Source organism: Anser cygnoides, chromosome 11 (genome assembly GCF_040182565.1).
Source record: "Anser cygnoides isolate HZ-2024a breed goose chromosome 11, Taihu_goose_T2T_genome, whole genome shotgun sequence".
NCBI classification, from domain to species: Eukaryota; Metazoa; Chordata; class Aves; order Anseriformes; family Anatidae; genus Anser; species Anser cygnoides.
In genome coordinates this window covers 1,663,005-1,681,801 of record NC_089883.1, presented here as the reverse complement: position 1 = coordinate 1,681,801, position 18,797 = coordinate 1,663,005, and the positions used below count along the sequence as shown (strand labels likewise).

General features: G+C 46.9%; 1 protein-coding gene across 3 annotated transcripts in view; it reads left to right on the top strand.

The window, feature by feature from the left end:
* PIAS1 (protein inhibitor of activated STAT 1) overlaps positions 1-18,797 on the top strand; it is a 55,840-nt gene that overhangs the window by 12,835 nt on the left and 24,208 nt on the right. For all 3 annotated transcript variants that reach the window (XM_048046224.2, XM_067003989.1, XM_048046225.2), the window contains exon 2: positions 7,928-8,372. In XM_048046224.2, the coding sequence (XP_047902181.1) occupies positions 7,928-8,372 (445 nt within the window). The remainder of the gene's footprint in view (positions 1-7,927; positions 8,373-18,797) is intronic.

Here is an 18,797-nt window from a genome sequence, read left to right as displayed (position 1 = left end):
TAGCTGGCACGCATGAAGGAATAATGCCTGTCGATGCAGCACAGGCTTAAATAGCTGCTGCAAGCAAGTAGCAAAACCGAATGCAAGCATGGAAGCCTTGAAGCTGTGGCGTGGCCTGCTGCGAGGAGGTTCTGTGAGCTGCTCGAGGAAGCCGCCTCTTTATCCTTGCTGCAGTGCGAGTGCATTCATTGCATTCCAGGTACATTCTTCTCCAGCTCTCCTTCGGAATCGACTTCCAAAAGCTACATGTGCTTCAGGCAGATATTTTAGATATTTAGAAACTAACCAGAGCTTAATTCTCTAGCGTTCTGCTGACACACGACAGCTGAACAGACCCTCGCTTAGTAACTCAAATCTGTAAATCCCCAATCAGTCAAATTGTTTATGTAACCATTGTTTGGTTTAATTGCATATTTAAAAGAAAAAAAGTGTATATTTTTTAACTTAAATCACTGGGTTTAGGAATAAATGTATGTTGATGTCCCATGTGGCTTCCAGAAGCTGAAACTTCTTGGCCCTAATTGTGTGTGGGTTTGGGTTTTTTTGGTGTTTTTTTTTTTTGGTTAAGCGAAGAGATAATCTTTTGGACTATTGTTGAATGCTGCAGAAGTTATATTTTGATTTTATTTTTTTCTTCTACCAGTGTAGGCTTTTTGCGTTACAGCTTAGGTTATAATAGGGCACTCTGTGTTCGGGCAGATCTTTGGACAGCTGTGTTTGCGGCTGGCTTGGGCTCCGCTGAAGTTTATTGCGTTGGAATTAGCTCTTCTGTCAGCCGGTTGAAAGGCTTAGTTAAGGATAAGAACATGGTTAATAAAAAGTAAATTTGTCTGGCAATGACCCTCTCCCAAATAGCTGCAAATAATTGTCTTCATAATTAGCCTTAGGTGTAAGCTGTTTGTCTTGAGAGGCGTGTTGTTTTGTATCCAGAGATTGTCTAAACTAGGATTTCTGCAATTACTTGTCATGAAAATTATGCTAGCGTATAGCTCTGTAAAAATAATTCCCATCTGCAGGGATAAATACACGAGGGACAATTAAGTCTGAGCGCGGCTGAAAAAAACCTTTGAGTCTCCAAGACCTGGAATGAAGATTACTACTGTCAGCAATCTTATTTAATAGCAAAAGTACTAATATAGCTCACCTAGTGGATAAAATCCCTTGAGAGCGATAAAACTTTTGTTACGGATTAAGGTAAAAATGTGCCTTGCTTTAAATCAAACCCGACTGAAACGTGATGGAAGTGTCGGGCGGGCTTCCTGCAGCACATCCAGCGTGCTGGGGCGCTGCTGTGCGGGACGCGGCGGGGTTGGCACGTACCGTGTTAAAACAACAGCAAAAAGAACTCGGGGTTTGAGTGTTCGGGCACTGAAGCGGCGTTTTGGGCACACTGTCTGCTCTGCTGTTCTCTTGCAGGAGCACTGGGAAACGGGATGGAGGGGAGATCTGGGGGCAGCCCCCTGCACCAGGGTGTGTGTCAAGGTTTTAGAGGGTATGTCACATTTATGGTAGTGTAACAAATACTCTACCACCTCAAAAAAAAAAAAAAACAAAAAAAAAAACAAAACACAAAAAACAACTACCCCACCACCTAAAAATGAAAACCATACAGTGGGTGAGGGAGGCAAAAAATAAAAATTAAAAAAAAAACAGCCATAAGCAACTTCTAACACGTGGTGATTGTATTAAAAATCCTCAGTTTTGCCTGCTTGTTGTTACCAGCAGCCAGTTCGGTGAGGCCAGATCTTAGTGTCTTCCCTCCCGCTCTCCCAGTGAGTTTTGCCGTTGGGCGCTGTGGGGTTTCCTGTCTCCGGTAAGCGATGGACGCGGAGAATTTGGTAACGCTGCTGCTGCAGGGTGAGACGGAGGCCTCGGGGGGCTGCAGGGAGAGCTCCGACTCATTGGTGAGCGCATACGGAGCAGCACTGCTGTCACCAGGCTGGCTGAATCTGCGGGTAGTCAGGTTTGAGAGAGTTGGGCGGTCGTGGTGCTCTCGGGTAGTGGGCACGTGAGCCAAATCCAGGGGGACAGTGGCGGATGCAGGACCTCCTGTCTGGAAGCCCTTTGGGCACGAAGCACTGCAGGGAGTTTCCAGGTGACCTGCTCGCTGCAAGAGAGGGGTTCCTGGTGTTAAAAGTTGCTTGAAGCGGAGGGAGGCTGGTTCCAGGGTCCTAATGTTTGTACTAGAAGATACGCAGCCGTGTCAGTAGCAAGGGAGCACATCGTCAGCACGCTCAGGTAAGTAACACCCAGCAGCTTGAGCTTTGCATTGCGCTCACTTTGCTAGCATGGGAAGAAATACGTGAGCTGGGGGAAGTCATGAATACAGCGTCTGACCTTAGGAAGCCCACAAAAGGAGATAAAACCGGCCTGGATTGACTGTTAGTGGCATTTGCAGCGTGTGGTCGTCATATTGATGCACTCCGAGTGGATTAAAATGAGTTTGTATCGCCAACTAGGTGAACGTGTAGCTTTGGTCATGCAATTGTGAAATGTTCTTTATGAGCACAGATATACTGGGTAAACATTGAGTGCTTCTTAACCAAAGAAACCCTGTCTCCCTGGGCATGTAATAAAAGGCAAATAAAACTTGTACCTGCCATTGGTTTGCACCTATTCTTTTAGTGCTGCCTTGCTTGCCAAGCCGTGGTGCGTACCACGCTGGCGGACGGCTGAGTTTTTCATTATGAAAACCAATAGCCTCCTGAAAGGCTGCAGCGCGTTGCATATTTACGGCTGTTCCTCTGTGCTTTTGCCTCCCTTCCCTCCTGACTTACGGTGGCTTCAACCTTTTAGTGTTTTGGTTGCGTTAGACAAATGCAGGGAGTTACAGCCTGCCACAGAGGCGCTTGAGCTTCCATGAATTGGTGGTTTCACTCCCTCTTGCAGCTTTTCTGTAGACTGATTTCTTTTTTTTATAGTCTAGCCTTGATAGTTTCCGTGTGGAAGTCTTGCAGATAGAAACGAGGGGATGTGCCTTCATAAAAGACGGGAATATTTTTCCCTTCGTGATCTCTCATTTTCACAAATCTGAAGTGTCTAGGAGCCCAGGAGTTTAGTCTGTGTCGAGAGCTGATGTAGCTCATGTGCAGCTTTCTTCTCCAGAAGATTTATGTCACGGGTTAAAGAGCCCGTTCATGGCGTGCAGGAACTCTCCTGTATTTTTACAGCTGGATGTTGGAAACACGCTGAGATTAATTCAAGACCATTTCCATAGTAATCTAATGCTTCCTAGTTGCTTTTGTTAGGGGGGAAAAAAAAGAACAATGCCGATTCTTTCTTCTTTTTTCTATCTTCTGGCTAGTGCGAGGTGCGTTCTCTTTTTCTCCCTCCTTCAGCATTCATGTTAATGGCTAGGGAGCCGTGGCGGACCTGTTGCATAGCTCTAGGCATACAGTGTGGTGTGGTACCCGGCCAAATGGTTCTGGTTGTCCTGGCAGATACTTCGAATGTGTTTTGGAGCTTGTTCACAGCTTCTAGTTATCACAAGCATCCGGAAATAACTGAAGTTCTCCAGATAGGTCCTGGGGCTGATTCCTGGCAGTCGAGAAATAACCCTTTCCAGAAAGCTTTCGTCTGACGGATGGGGCTCTAAACGCTGCTGGTTGGGTCGGCTGCTCTGAAGGGGGTGCCTCGTGTGCTGGGCTTTGTGACCAGTTGTCAGCATTGTCTACCCGAGACCTAAAAGCCAGGCAGCTTTAAAGGTATCTTAGCTCCCAGGTAAATCCTTCCCCCAAAAAACAGGAGGGGAAAAGCGAAGGCTTGCCATCTGTGGTGCTGGGAAGGGCTGGGCTGCGCTAGCCAGGAGGCTGCCGGCCTGGCACCGTGCCTCGATGGGTGGGCTGGCTCGTGGGGAAAGCCCTTCTGCAAAGATTGCTCCGCTCTCCTCTGTTCGGAGAGAAATCACGGCGAATTCACAGTAAGTGAGGCTTAACGTCAGCGGCTCCGGTGCTTTTCTACACGTTTGTTCTCTAGAAGTTAAGGTTCCTAGGAAAGCGGTTTTCCTGCCTAAATAGCACTCACAAAACCAAGTGGTTCGGTGCCTGGTGCTCTTTGTGTCATAGCGCTGTTGTGGATGTCTCGGAAAAAACACCGACTTGTTCCTTTTTACCCCAGGTGTGTCTAGATTTTTTGTTTCGGGGACTTAAACAGTTTTCACAGCTGATATTTTGGTGTAGCCATTAAAGGAGCAGCAACTCGTGAAGGAGCTGGAGGCAGAACGCCCTTTCCTATCACCAGCCCTGGGGGAGAAGTGGGTGGCTGACGAAGGATGACGCCCGTGGGTTGCTTTTGCATCCTTAAGCTGCTTTTTTTTTTTCAGCCCTGGCCGGTTACCTGAAGCAGGCGTGGAGAAGGATGCGTCCTCGGTTCCGGATGAGGTGGTTGAGCTTGGTTTCCTCAGCGCGCGGGAACGGGGCCGTACCCGCTCGCGCAGCAGGAACTGGATCGAATGGTTGGGCTGCTGCCACCTGGCAGCCAGAGCCATGGCCCCGATTTGGGAACGGGGGGGGGAATAAAGCGGCCTCTGGATGCTTCTGTGGCCCTCCTCTGTGATATATAAAATGTGGCAGCCTGTCTCGGGACAGCGAAGGGCTCTGCTGGCTTCGGGAGGGATGGATGGCGGTGGGGAGCCCTGGGCGAGGGGCTGTGGGATGTGTGTGGGGGGGGTGTATGCAACCAGCCAGGCAGCCTGGTGACTAATGCAACCTCTGTGGGGGAACGCGTGGCTGTGTTGTGCCGTCGAGCAGGAAATGTCAGCTGTGTGTTTACAGATCGGGGTTACCTTCTAAACTCTCTGAAGGTCCTTTACAGGGAGTCAAAAAAAGCGCTCTGCTAAACGGCGATAAGTCGAGGTTCTGTGCAGCTGGTTTCGACTCTTCTACTCCTTGAAAATTTTTCCCGTTTTGCTCACCCTCTCTTCAAATTTTGGATGCCGGGTATCGAAATGCACGCTACCATCAGCACAGCCCGTGTGTTTGATGCCGGGGTTTGCTGGCTGCGCAGCTGCCTCGCAGTCGCAGTGCTGCTTCTCACGCTGGAGTTACGCAAGCGGCAAGCGGCTTAACCTTTTCTTGGCCAAATGGCATCGATTCCTCCTGCACCGGTGCGACGTCTGGGGGAACATGGGTGTACTCGAGGACGTGACACCTCGTTACCTGTAACCACACTTCGCAAACCATCTTTCAGTCTCTGATACCTGTGTTTAACTTGAACCAACCTTGATTTTTTTTTTTTGCCTGTTACTTCCTTTAGCATTAGGAAAGAGAAAACAAGCGTCTTGATTGCATTGATAAACAGCCGGCGGCAGGGCCGGTTCCCTGCTGCACACCGTCGTGGTTATCCCAGCGGCAGGAGGCCGGGTCTCCGGGGTGGCTTTTGCAGCTTGCTGCAGCTGCGCTGCCCCAAGTGAGCCGTGGCCGCCCCAGCCGGCGGGAGGACCGACAAGGCTTCCCGAAGCAAAACGCCTCGTGGCTTTGCCGATGTAGTTCAGCCAGCAAAGGGCCTGAATCGCCACGAGGTGCGGCAGAAAGAAGCGTATGGGCTGGCGCTGCCTGCGGGGGGCTGCTGCCCTGGCAGGGAGGCTGGCCAGGAAAAGGAAAACCGGAGCGAAACCACAAACCTCTGTTGCTGTTTGTGACGGACTGTTTCTAATTGACCCATCTGTTAGTGCCCCTAACGTTGCAAGCAAAATTCTTCTCTGTAAGGACTGTTTCAGGGTGGGGAAAATCGGAGGAATTTTGTTTGCTTTGGTTCGAGAGCCTGGCTGCGCGATGGGCCCTGCTGTCGGTGTACTTACTTCTTATTGCCTGTAATTTAAAAAATGGAGAACTTCCAGAGCGTAGCAGGAGTTTCTCATTTAGCTCAATTATTTCTTATTCCTCAGCATTTTTGCAAACGGGGCCTGTAAGTTTATAGCGAAACAAGCCCACGGTGCAGCTCCGGGAGCCGGCTGCCCAGGAAGGGATGTTTGATGGTGACGGTCACGGGCGGAGCCCTTCACTCCAACTCCTCGTTCTGCTGAAGAAATATTTGTTAAGCATCGTAGTGTGCTTCTCTGTGTTTCAGAGCTGTTTGTTTCACTTTCCTTTCAGCTGTCAACACTTCAGCCCGTAACAGAGGTGTCTTGAAAGAGTAAGGCGTTGCGGTTCTTACGGAGCGCCTCGTCTGTTCCCGTTCGTAGCTCCGTGGCAGGCCCGTAGTTGGAAGTGTGAAGTAGGTTTTTGGGGCTTGGGGAAGGGATGTCAGCAGCCTCCTGTGGGCAGGGGATGGCAGCAGGCTCCTGTTAGAGCTGAAGTCTTCGTGCCGGTCTGCAGCGAGGCTTCTCCCAGGCTTGCAGCACGGTTGTTCGGTGCGGTTCGTCAGAGCACAAGGGTTGTGGCAAAGCTAGGTAAATCTCTCTGGGTGCACGCCTCATTAAGCACATGAATCATCTAATCTAGGGCCATTAAATAACGTGACCTATTTCAGTGTAGGGAAAGAGCTCCTTTGGACACCCTTTTAGTGAAGATCTGGAGGTTTCAGGAGCTGACAGGCGTTTCAGGCCGTTTTTGCTAAAGCGGGGATTGTGTGCTTCCTAATAGGGGCACTTCAGCTGTAAGAATCGATGGGCAAAGGCCTTGAGTAATACATGTCTGAGTATTTAACGCAGTGAAGAACTGGAGAGGATGAGACCGTTTGTACTCTGAAGGCTGTTTGCAAACGCACGGGCTGAGTTTGGTTATTCAGCAGCGGGTGTGTTGCAGGACCCCGATATGCCGAATTAACTGCTGTAGCGCACACAGCATACTGCGAGTACTATTTAGAATTTGATCTTTTGGAATCGATGACAAAGTATTCAGGGTATTAAATGGCTTCACGCGGAAGGTCCGGATAGCCACTTGTGGCAACAGGCTGTAGGCGTTTTACTCTCATGGGATTTTTTGCGAGTCCAAAATTCCAGAGGAATACCATTTCAGCCCGTGTCGTGGGCCTTGTTGTGGTGAGTAAGCCACTATCAGGCGCTGAAACAGGCTTTAAAATAGAAACCAGGCTGGTAAGCTGACTTTCTGGCTCCTGCTTGACCGGCGGGGAAGTACTTAGTGCGCGCAGGCGATTGCTGGTTTCACTGCTTTGCATAGTGCTTTTCTCAGTTCCTCAAGAAGTGAAGCAGTTTACAAGTCCTACCAGTTGGATTCATTAGCCCATACTGGGAGACAGTAAAAGACTGCAAATGAAGATGTTAATTACCAGAGGGCAGAGCCAAGCTCCCCTATCCAAAACAGAACATGCGGCTCTGATGGGAGAAGAGGAGTTAGCAACTCGAAACTGAAGAAGTTCCCTTTAACTCAGTAGTGGTCATATGGGGTTACACATGACTCAAGTTATAATTTTTTTTAGCATCAATCATTTCTCTCCTTTCCTTTGAACCTGTGTGGAATAGTTATGCTGCATGGCAAAAAGTGAGAGAGGGACTTGAAAGTGAAGTAGGGTCCTGGAGTTAAGGACTGGCGCTGCTTCTAAGTGCAAGTGCTGGAAACTTGGATATTGTCAATCTGTGATGTTTTTTTTCTTGACTTTCAACTGGATGAATAAAATTGTTAATGTTACAGATGTTAGCAGAAAACTGATTAGAAAATAGTTCTGCTTACAAGTTTCATTTTTTGTACTGGCAAGTTGTCCCTGCCTCAGTTTTTCACCAGTATTGCGGTCCTGAATTCCTTATGGCAAATGGAAATCCCTTTAAAATTGCTCGTTACAGACTTTGGAAGTCGATGCACCTCTCTGTGAGCAAGTCCTGGTTTCACTGCATGTCAGATAATTAGTGGGAGAAGAGCAGTGGTGGTGTGCCTTGAAAAATGTTATGCTTAACAGGCGTAAGCCACAGTCTGATGTTAGTGTTGAAGATGATGTAACTCGAATACTAATTTTTTGTTTTGTTTCTTTTAAGCAAATGGTTATGAGCCTTAGAGTTTCTGAACTGCAAGTACTTCTGGGCTACGCGGGGAGGAACAAGCACGGACGAAAACACGAACTTCTCACAAAAGCACTGCATTTGTTAAAGGCTGGCTGCAGTCCCGCTGTACAAATGAAAATCAAAGAACTCTATAGGCGAAGGTTCCCTCAGAAAATCATGACGCCTGCAGACTTATCTATCCCCAGCGTACACTCGAGCTCCATGCCAGCAGCTTTGTCTCCGTCTACCATTCCACAGCTCAGTTACGATGGCCACCCCGCCACGTCACCGTTGCTTCCCGTTTCGCTCCTGGGACCTAAACACGAACTGGAACTCCCCCACCTCACATCTGCGCTCCACCCTGTCCATCCCGACATAAAACTCCAGAAGTTACCTTTCTATGATTTGTTGGATGAGCTGATAAAGCCTACCAGCCTAGGTAAGGATGCAAATAATATCTGAAGGCTTTTTAAACTAGTAATGGATGAATTAATCCGCTCATGCAGTAACTGGTTAAATATTGCATCACATCGGTGTTTAGAGAATTGCTATTTTTGGTAACTTTTGGAACAGATTGCTCTACATGGAGAAGCATCTTACGTAACGCTCATTAGTTGCTTTAGCTGAGCCCCTAAATGTGGTTCAAAGTTCTGTTATATTTAAGGGGTGAGTTTGAGAGGAAACAACTGAACCTTAGAAAAAGGAACTTAGACAGATGTGAGTTGTTTTTTTGTTTGCTTTGGGTAGTTTTTAAAAAACGTGGAGCTTAATTATAAAAAAAACAAACCTTGAGTCCATCAGGCCCGCAAAAATCTTCTCATCTGTGCTGGGAAAGAATGCCAAGCTAGATATTTGCTGTGGTTCCTTAGGGCCTGGACATCCGAGTTCAGGATGACTTACGGTTCTTTCGCCGTTGTAGCAACTCTTTAAATGTTTTTTTGGATTAAGGTATAAATCACTCGTGTAGCTGCTGAGAATCATCTGATGCTTACAGAGCGTTATGTAACAATGGGTGATTTTTCTGCTGTTGACTCCGTGTAGCACTTAAGAGCGTGGCTAACTTTTAATACCCGTAACTACTGCTTAAATACAACAGTCCTGTTGATTCCCGGAGGGGCTGCTTGGACGTTGGAGCCTTCTGCTGTCTTGAAGCCCTGCAAAAAAATCTCTGCGAATAGCTAGTAGGAGGAAGAGATTTGAGAGAGAGGAATGGGAAGGTGGTGGGTGGCTGAAAAGATCGTCCTTTGCAGAAGGGACCCCTCGTAAGCCAAAATGAGCAGGTAATCCACACTAATAACTACACCAGTAGTCTGAACTGCTGCAGGGCTGAAGGAGGCCCGATAGCGAGCGGTGCTGGTTGTCTGCAGACTTCGGAAGCATTGTGCACAGTTGTCGCATGTGTTTTAACTGTTGCATCTGAGACATTGTGAGGAAAAATAGATTGCTTTTGATAGTCACGCATTCCGGTCCAGGTATTCTTTTCGGAGGTATGCTGTATCTATTTAGCTTTAGCCTAAAACCTGATTGATGGATAAGCATTCCAGGCAGTGCTGGTGGTACGGGATAATTAGGTACTTGGAATGTGTTTCATCACTTTTACATTATAAATACTTAAAAATAATGCTGTAATTTCAACAAGACATTCCAATACAGGAATTATGGCATGCATTTATTCCTAGATGCGGTAAGAACGCTTGGCTGTCAGCACCGTGCCTGCCAAACCAGCCCCGAATTAAGAGATCATAATTCACGCTCTGTCATTGCTTAGTGCTTGAGGAGTTCAGATACAATAGGAAATTTTTTTTCCACTTTGTGGACTCTGAGTGCTAGGGTAAGAAAATGGAAGTGGATGAAACTCCCACCAAGCACCTTTTAAGTAATCTATTGTTTGTTTTTTTCAGTTAACGTTTTGGGTTTTTGTTTTGCACGTGCATTCTTTGTCTTTCTGTTTGTCTGAAGCAGTTCTATTAAAAAGCTGATTTACCCTGTGCTTTTTGGGGAAGAAAGCTTCAGTGTCCATGCATGTGAGAAACATTTGTTTGTTTCCTTTTGTAATGGAAAGTAACGTGGCTACAGACTGTAAAATTGCTAACTATAAATGTCATGAGGGTATTTTAAAGTAATTAATGTATATGTTAGTGACAAAAACTATTGGATTAATAACCAGCGATATGCATTTTTAAGCACTTTCAGAGTACCCCAGAATGGCTGAGGTTGGAGGCACCTCTGGCTCCATCTGGCCCTCTCCAGGTGGTCCAGGCAGGGCCACCTGTAGGGGTTGCCCAGGGCAGAACAACTTGGAGCAGTGGGCTGTGCAGCTCTGAGGCTTTAGATGGGAGTGCAGAGCGGACTTGGATTTCTAACTACAGAAAATAAGTTTTTTTTTAAAAAAAAAAAAACCTATGATTAATTTTCTCCATTTCTACAGTTACTGGTATTCCAGTTAAAAAGTCCTAAATGTTTTTTTTTGAATATTTACCCCAAATGGTTCGAGCTTCCTCAGTGCTGCAAGCGGCGCGAGTTTCCTCAAATACTGAATTTCGAGGTTCTCCGGCTCTGTTTCCGAACGGCAGATGCATGCTGCACACTCAGAGCTTCTCCTTGGCACCTGGCCAGCGTTGCAGGCTCTCCTGCTTGCTTTTCCCCAGCAGATTCATCGTGAGGTGGCACAAGAAACTTTGATTTTACTTCGTTTCCCTGCGCCGCAAGAACAAACTTAGGAGCTGACGAGGGATTTTGGATGATTGTCTCCCTGCTGAAATGGAGCCTGCTGGGATAGCAGAAGTGTGTGAGAGAGAATGAGGAAAACCCCACTGGTCTGGCAGTATTTGGATTCTTCTGAAATAATAGTTGTTGCATAGAAATCGGGTGAAGCACATCTTCGGATGTGATTCTCCCCTGGTCTTTCTCTATTCGACGTGGGGCTGTTTGAAGGTTGCCTGTGGTAGTCTTCTGTCTCCTCCAGAAGTAATTGTTAATATGACAAACAATAATTTGACAAAGCCGTGAGGAAGGGACTTGCACATCAGGGCACTCGAGCATGCATTCTGTACCCAAATACTGTACGCAGGTAGGCAGTATGCAAGCTAATGTGAATAACAGATAAGGAAATTAAGTCTGCTAACCATTATTTTCGATGCTAAGAACAAAAGGAGGAAATGGATGTTACCTTCTTACACTCGCTTCCTCAAAATGTAGCTCTGAAGCGCGATAAGATCCTCACGCTGGCAGCTAGCTGGGCAGGACTCGCAGCGAGGAGGAAGCGCGGTGCTTTATCACCCGTGCCCTGCTCACCAGCAGCTGCTGAGGAGCCTTTCTGCAGCGCGTCTGCCTGAAACATGTGCAATAAGTGAAGGGTAGAAGGCTCCTGGCTAACTTCTTAAATTTTTTTTTACTCTCTCTGGCTCCAGCAGCCCATAAAAGTGGAAGCAGCGAGTGGGATGCTTGCAGAGCTGCCTAGCTAGTTGAGCTTGTAAACTCGGCCTCTGCTACTTAAACCTGCTCGTCTTTTGAAGAACTGAAAATAGCAACTGGGTCCTGCTGACGGTGGGACTCCTTTCCTGCTGCTGCCCTGCTCGGTTAGCACAGTCCCTTGCTTTGCCTTCCGAGCGTTTCAAGTACAAAACCCTTGCGTGGCTCTCTCGGAGCCGTGCAGCTAATGCCGGCAGTCACGGTTGTGCCGGCTGGGCTCGAGGGGTGACGGCGTTCTCCTTGCTCCCAAGAAGACTGTCAGGGGCCTTGCTTAGCTCAGAGGGGGAGCAGTCCCCCCAAATGCAGTGGAGCAGTGGAGTTTGATCCATATTTGATTAGTCATCCTCATTGCAAAATTGAGGAAGCACCCGTGTTTGGCGTTTTTGTGTACAAGGCGATTAAGGATGCTCTGTTTTGAAAATGTGTGGTGGTGGGTGAATCTGTGTAGTGAGCTTGTGCAGCGCTAAGGAGAGCCTGGGCGCACTGCTCTACAGTGAACGATTCCATGTCTATAACTTTTTTTGGAGGAAAAGAGATCCCGTTTGGCCTTGGTGAACGTATGAAAACTGCTTCTCTCCTTTGTTTTCTCTGTAGGAACGCCTTTAAGTAGGAGAAGTTCGGTTGTTACTTTCTCAAGCGAAGCTGCAGCTTTCACTTATTTTTTCCTTATTTTCAGCCATCAGTGAGTGTAGAGACACTGCTGGTTGGTTGTTTTTTAAGCATGGGGCCAATTTTCTAAAAGAACCTTCTATCACAGATAATATCTCGTGTGTGGTGAAATGTGTTTACTATGAGATGAGTAATGAGTACCCAAATTCTGCCAGATGATTATGGAAGGGACATTAGATCGTTAAACAACATCTTAAAAATACTTCTCGTTATGGCATATGTCATTCCTAATTGCTTTAGCTATGTAGTTGTTCCAAAAAGCGCCGTAACTAGGTTACAGGGCTTTGTTTACCTGTTTGTAATGGGAGATTAACCTTTTCTTTGCAATTTCAGGGATTAAAGAGGTTATGGGCTATGCCGGATACGTACACGCTCTTACAGAGCTGTCTGAACGGCGTAGGGATGGCCAGCCTGCCATTTGTTTGCTGTGCTTCCGTGCTGAGTGATGCGGAACGCAACAGTGGGCCTTAAATCTGGGCCCTAAATCGGAGCCGTGGGAATTGGGCTTTTTGCCTGCTTGTCTCAGCCTCCTGGAAGAAAGGGACAAAAATGGGCCTTTCTGGGGAGTCTGAGCATCGCTTCCACAAACCCCTGTGTCCTGTCTGCCAGGCTCCCGATGGTGCCTCCATCAGGTGAAAGGAGCTTCACAGCCTCTACTGAGGCTTCTCTTGCTTTGCCTAGGTCCTGGTTTAACTTCTTCATCCGTGGGCTCTCAGTTTACTGGAGAAACCCTGTAAATTTCCCTCCTGGTGCCCGGCCTGAAGAGAGTAAAGTTACGTGCTTATGAACATATCCTCACTGCTTATCCTTATCCAGCCTGCTTCTGTCTTGCATTTAGCTCAAAATTTTCTTTCTGCGCATGATTGATCACGGTTACTGGGACATGATGCGGTCCTGAAGGCAGATCTTGAAACTGAACTGACCAAAAATCATTAGGGTGTCTGTAGATCCAGTTACAGCCGATAAACAAGTAAATCAGTTAGAAATGCAGGTTGGAAGGGATAAAAGTTTTGTTTGGCAAGTGTTTCACCCTTTCGTGTATCAGCGAGCTGATCTGTTGCTGTGTCTAATCAGTATCATGGTTTATATGAAAGTCACGCTTTTACTGTCTTCTATGTTTATTTTTTTTAAACGTGCTTTGTGGGAGGAAGTTCAACAAAATACTCCATTCTCAGCTCGGGCCTGAGCCGTCTGACTTCCGGCTCTACAGAGTTTAGTTGTGCAAGAGTGAGCTGAAATCTTAGCTCCTGCTTTGTGCTGTAGCAGAACTAGAACTAGCAGAACTAGCGCTGGGTTTTCTCTTTTTTGGCTTCAGCTTTTATTTGCACGTGGTGTGCTTCAGGTTCACATATAGAGAATCTTTCCATAGACTGCAGCCTGTTTCTCCTGAGTCTGAGGTAGTTTTACCCAGCTGTGTAGCTCTTGTGCTACAAGAAAAGGAGAATTATTTCTTCCTGTTCACCTCAGCAGATTTCTGTCTCCCCATGCTTGGAGCTGAGACCGCCCGGGTTCCAGGACCGTGCAGGATATGGACGCTTTCAGACACCGCAGCTCTGATGTGAATGGATCTAGGAAGCTGCTTTGCTTCCCAAGATCAGATTAGGGTATCTTTTTGATAATTAAAGCTTTTAGTGGAAGGAATTACGGCAGACCACACGGTTGACTCAAAGCATGCGAGTAATCCATGAATACTCGGTGGATAAGCTCGGAGTGGTATCCCGTTGAGTGTGCTGAGGCTTGGGAGTGCTGCTCGCACAGCATGAGGGAGGAAGCTGTGCTATTGCAGGATGTATTTTTAAGACTTCCACTTGCAGCTGAGACATCGGTATCGCTTCACAGATGCTAGAAGCGCTTTGAGAAGGGACTTTGAGTCTTCAACTTGGACTCTTCCAGATACTTTAACCTCCCATTAGGGTGGCTTTTAGGAAAAGGTGTTGTGGATTGTGCTGCTCATAGTAGAGAGCTCAGCAGGGGCTCTGTTATCTAACCATAAACTTTGTATTTATTGTTTTGCCTTCCTATTAGGATTATAAAACTCGTTGCTAGCTTGTTAAAAAGCATGCTAGAATTGGGGTGGGCCTTGCGGTGACGTGGCAGTGCCAGCTTTGTAGCACTGCTCCCTCGGAGTCCTTACCCGCTGCCCATGCTCATAGGGACAGAAGCTAAGACTCTCCAGCCCGAATGGCAGCGGGGGAGTTCTGGGACGTTCAGTGAGGTGTCTGGATAAATCAAGTGGCTGGAGCAGGGTCTGGAGGCTCCGGTGGGCTCCTGCCCTCCAGCAGCGTGACGGAGGAGGTCTGCAGCGGGGAGCTGTGGGCCCCACAAGGGCAGCGGTGCCGGGTCGGTGGCCGCTTGCTGCATGGGGTGGGATGGCAGGGGGAGAGCCCTGGCACTGACAGTCGGCGTGGAGCTGGCCCTGTAGGTCGCCAGAAATCCGTGTTGCTCAGAAACGCTGCAATACGTGACCGACGTAAAGAAAACAAAACAGAAACCCCATAAATATCTGTCCAATTGCATGGAGCTTCCAGCTGATCTATTCTTTTTATACAGCATATCATGAAAAGTTATAAAATGCATAATACTCATGAATTAATTGTAGCCCTTGGAGTATTTCCAGGCTATTTTTGTATATGTATATTTAGGCACTGTTTCAAATAAGCTCTCTTTACTCCCTGCCTTTCCCACCCCCACTCTAGCTATGCCTATTGCTTCTGAGTATTAACTGTTAAAAGCGGTGACTTAAGTCAAGTAGAATCTGGAAACGGTCTTAAGAGATGAGTGCAGCAGACTGACCGGAACCCAAGGTCATTTTTTTGTCAGTTTTAAGCCCCAGAATGCGATGCTGTCACTTGACAGCAATGCCGTGTATTTGCGAGGGCAGCTGTAAGCCGTGGAAGTGGGTTGGGAGCTGGTTGCTGCTGTCGAGGGCAGAACGGGTTTATCCGTCCTTAAAACGCTTCCCTCTGAGGGGTCTTGAAGCGCCTCGAGGCGTTAAGGTTGTGTGGTGTGTGCTGGGGTAAGTGGGTGGGGTGAAGCAAAGCGGCCGAGCGGTGACAGCAAGCAGGGGTGCTGCAGAAGTGGCGGTCGGGGACGTGTGGGATGTCAGGGCCTCAGCTTGGGGGGGTTCCCGGTGCCTACAGCACAGGTAGGAAGAGCCCTGTGCATCCCCATGGCCCTGCTTTGACCTGCCTGGCACCAGGTCCTGCTTCAACCGGGGCTGACGCAGCTCTGGTGATCCACAGGAGCTGGGTACGAGGCAGGAGCTCTCCACCGTGAGGGTGGCGAGGCCCACAGCGGGTTGCCCGGAGAGGTGGCGGTGGGTGCCCCGTGGCTGGAGGTGTCCAAAGGAGGGCTGGTGGGCGCTGTGGGTGGCCTGGGCCCGTGACAGGGCCTCGGGGCAGGGTCCCTGCCACCCCCAGCACCTCTGTGCCCGCTTGGTGTGGCGTTCGGCGGGGGGCAGGCCCTCGCGGGCGGTGCTGCTCGGCGCTGAAAGGCTGCGGTTAATGGAAAGGAAGTGCTGGCGGATAAACACTTGCATTACCCCCGAGCTTCATAAATTGTGGTGGTTTTAAAAGCGCTAGTGGTGCATCCGGAGATGCTGCGGGTCCCCAGTGAAGGTGTATCGGTGTCTCCTCTCCTCGGTTCTGCCCCACGCAGCAGCTTGCTTTATGTCTCTGTATGGCTATTACGAGGTGCTGTAGCAGGCATTCGGCCTCACCTCCAAAAAATCTCCAAAAATCAGGTGTGCAACTGAACCCCTTTCTGGATCGATGCAAGAGGACTCGGGCGAGCTACATTACGAGTATTTATGTACACTGTGTTATGAATTTTCTGGTCCTTTTGCTATTGAGCATAATCCAAAGCTTGTCTGAATTTTACCTTTTTAAAAGGTAAATGTTTTCTGTGCCTTTATCTGAGCACAGCAATTTTCTTCCTAGCTTGGAGCCAGCGTATTAAATTTTCAGTGGTGCTATTTGAAAGGGGCTTGAACATCAATTGGTACAACGCCTTCTCTACGAGCTGAAAAGAAGGAAAAAACAAAATGTCTGGTGCAACAAAATGAGGCACCTTACGTGTGTGGGGAAGATGCACACGAATATTTATGTAGGGTTGACAGCTTCTACAGTGCTTAGGCTTTTCTGGTCAATATTTTGACAAAATTAACTGATCAAAATTGCGTACTCTATTAGCTCAGTGAATAACCAATTAGACAGCTCTTGTTTAGCTTACAGCATCGAGCAAAAATTTGCTGTAGTGCTGATACTCTTGCTTAACATAACTATTTCTGCTCTCAGAAATAAACATGCGATTATTCCCAATCGTTGGTAAAAGGCCAATTCAGAGAGAGCTCAGGCCAACAGAAAAGCTAAGGTAATTATAACGGTATAAAATGCAAGCTTAATTTTAGTCGGTGTGTTTCTCTGTTAGAAATTAATGTGTTCCCTTCGCTATTTAATAAGCCGCACTCTGTGCAGACGGATGAAGATTAACCTTAGTTTATTGCCAGCATGATGGCCAGCTGCTTGCATTAGGAAGCATCGGCACCTCCGCGGCGCGGTGACTGCAGCTTCATTAAAGGTGTGCAGGTATCTGGGTTTGAATGGAACTTTAAAGGCTGGCTTTTTCCTCAAGACAGCGAGAGGTATTTTACTGCAGAAAGATTGTGTGGCTATTTTTAGCTGTGGGTACTGGTGAGGTGGAACAGAATATTTTTAGAGCTGGAGAAAATGCAGCCACTTGAGCTGCATTCGAGCCACTTCTTTTTTCACTCTGATGCTGTAGATTTTTTTCAAAATAAAGAGTAGAATTGGTAGATTTTTTTGCCATTATTATTATATTCATTATCTTTATATATAAATATTCCTATAGAATTTTAAGTGTTTTAGACCTGTGAATGGTATTCCAATGTATTAAACTAGTTTTTGCTCAAATTTTGAAAACTCATCACTCACGTGAAATGTTCAATAAAATATGCAAGCAGCAAGGCGTAATTGAGTCACTCTCACTTAATGCATACCAATCCCATATGTTGTTTGGATCATTACTTGAAGGAGGAAAGCACGAAATAATTCAGGAGACTGTGGTGAGAGTGAATTGGTAAAAAAGAATTCTTTTGAAGAAGAAACACTGCTCTGCAATGTTTGTGCAACATTTAGGCGTTTTAGTGCGTCTTGCACTGATGGTAGGGACCTGCAGAGGCAACAGATCTGAGCATGTGCTGATTCCTGATAAGTCTATGGACGTGTCCACGAGAAAACGTGCATTTTGTTCGTTGCTTTTCCCGGATTGAAGCTGGATGAATGAAGTAGTAGCAAATAGTTCCCTCCAGCACCCCCTGTAAGCTGAGAAGTGGGTATTTGTATGGCTCGTCTGAAACCGTTCTTGTTGATGCTCATTTAATTATACACGTTTGCTTGGAAAGCTTTTTTCTTATGCACTTTCAAAAATCTACCCTTTCAAATTCCTGAATTATTCAGGAAACTTTCTAGCAGCAAGGTGAAGCGATACTTGCAATTCATGGCATTTTTTTGAAATTCTTTGTTCTTAATATGTAAATGCAGAACAAAACCCATCCGCTAGACGTTTGCGTCGTGCCTCCTCTCTGAGATTGCAAAGGAGAAGTGGCCTATAAACTGCTCCTGCAAGCTCTAGCGTTCAAAGAGTGCTGAAGAAAAGGTTATAAAATTTAATAATTTATAATTATGGGAGAAAAAAAGCTTCTGGCAACTTTTGTCAGGGTGTTCGTATTAACTGTTGCCTTGGCTAGATTCCAGCTTTATTAGATTACAAATTCTGTTTTAATCCGCTCAGTTTTCAGTTGGGGATCTATTTTTGCTTTTCTTTTGTTAAATAATAGTAGCTGTTTGCAGGGCATGGTTGGAGGTTTTTAGCCATTAAAAAAAAAGGATTTTCTAATATGAAACTGTATTTTCTTATTTCTGGTTTTAATCATGCTCCAGAACTGTAAAAATAAACTGTGTTTGTCTCGTCAGGATCTGTTTGGTGTTCCTAAATCCAGCAGATACACCAGATGAATTAATAGAAATCTGTTACCTTTTCTACACTCTCAAAGTCCAGGCTTCCAGTATCTTTTCTGTGAGAAATCTGAAATCCTTAGAAATGGGAGCTTGTACAGTGAGAGGTGAGCTTGGAAGCCTGGCGTTGAATAGTGGAGCTGCTGAATTAGCTCCGTTTAATTTGTTTTGTTGAAACTTTCATGCATCGTTTGTAGGGTAAATAGATATAGAAATAACAGATAAGGATATAAAAAGATAGCGAGGAAATGCATGGGAGATCAGAGAAAACCACAAATTAAAAAAATAAAGTAAAATTGTCCTTCCCCTCCCAAGAGAGGCTCTTGCTTTGCAGCACGCCGCGAGGATGCGGGAGCTGTCACCCCAGCACCCCCTAAAAACAGGGGGGGGAAGAAAACAACCTGAAAACCAAACCCCAAACCTTACAGCTCTGCTTCCACTGGCGTGTGAGGTAGCAAAACTAAATAGCCAGCTGGCTTTCAAGCATGGAGGAGTCTGTCTGCAGCTGTTGGCTCTTCCCTGCTGTACCCCACCTCACCCTGCAAAGAGCGTGATGTCGAGGTGCTGGTGCTCGGGCTGGGCAGCGTGGCCGTACGCCTTCCTCCTCTTTCTGTGCTGCTCCGTCTGTCAAGGGTTTTGAAGTCTTTTAAGATCAGCGTTTGGATCATCTTGCTCTAATTAACGAGTTG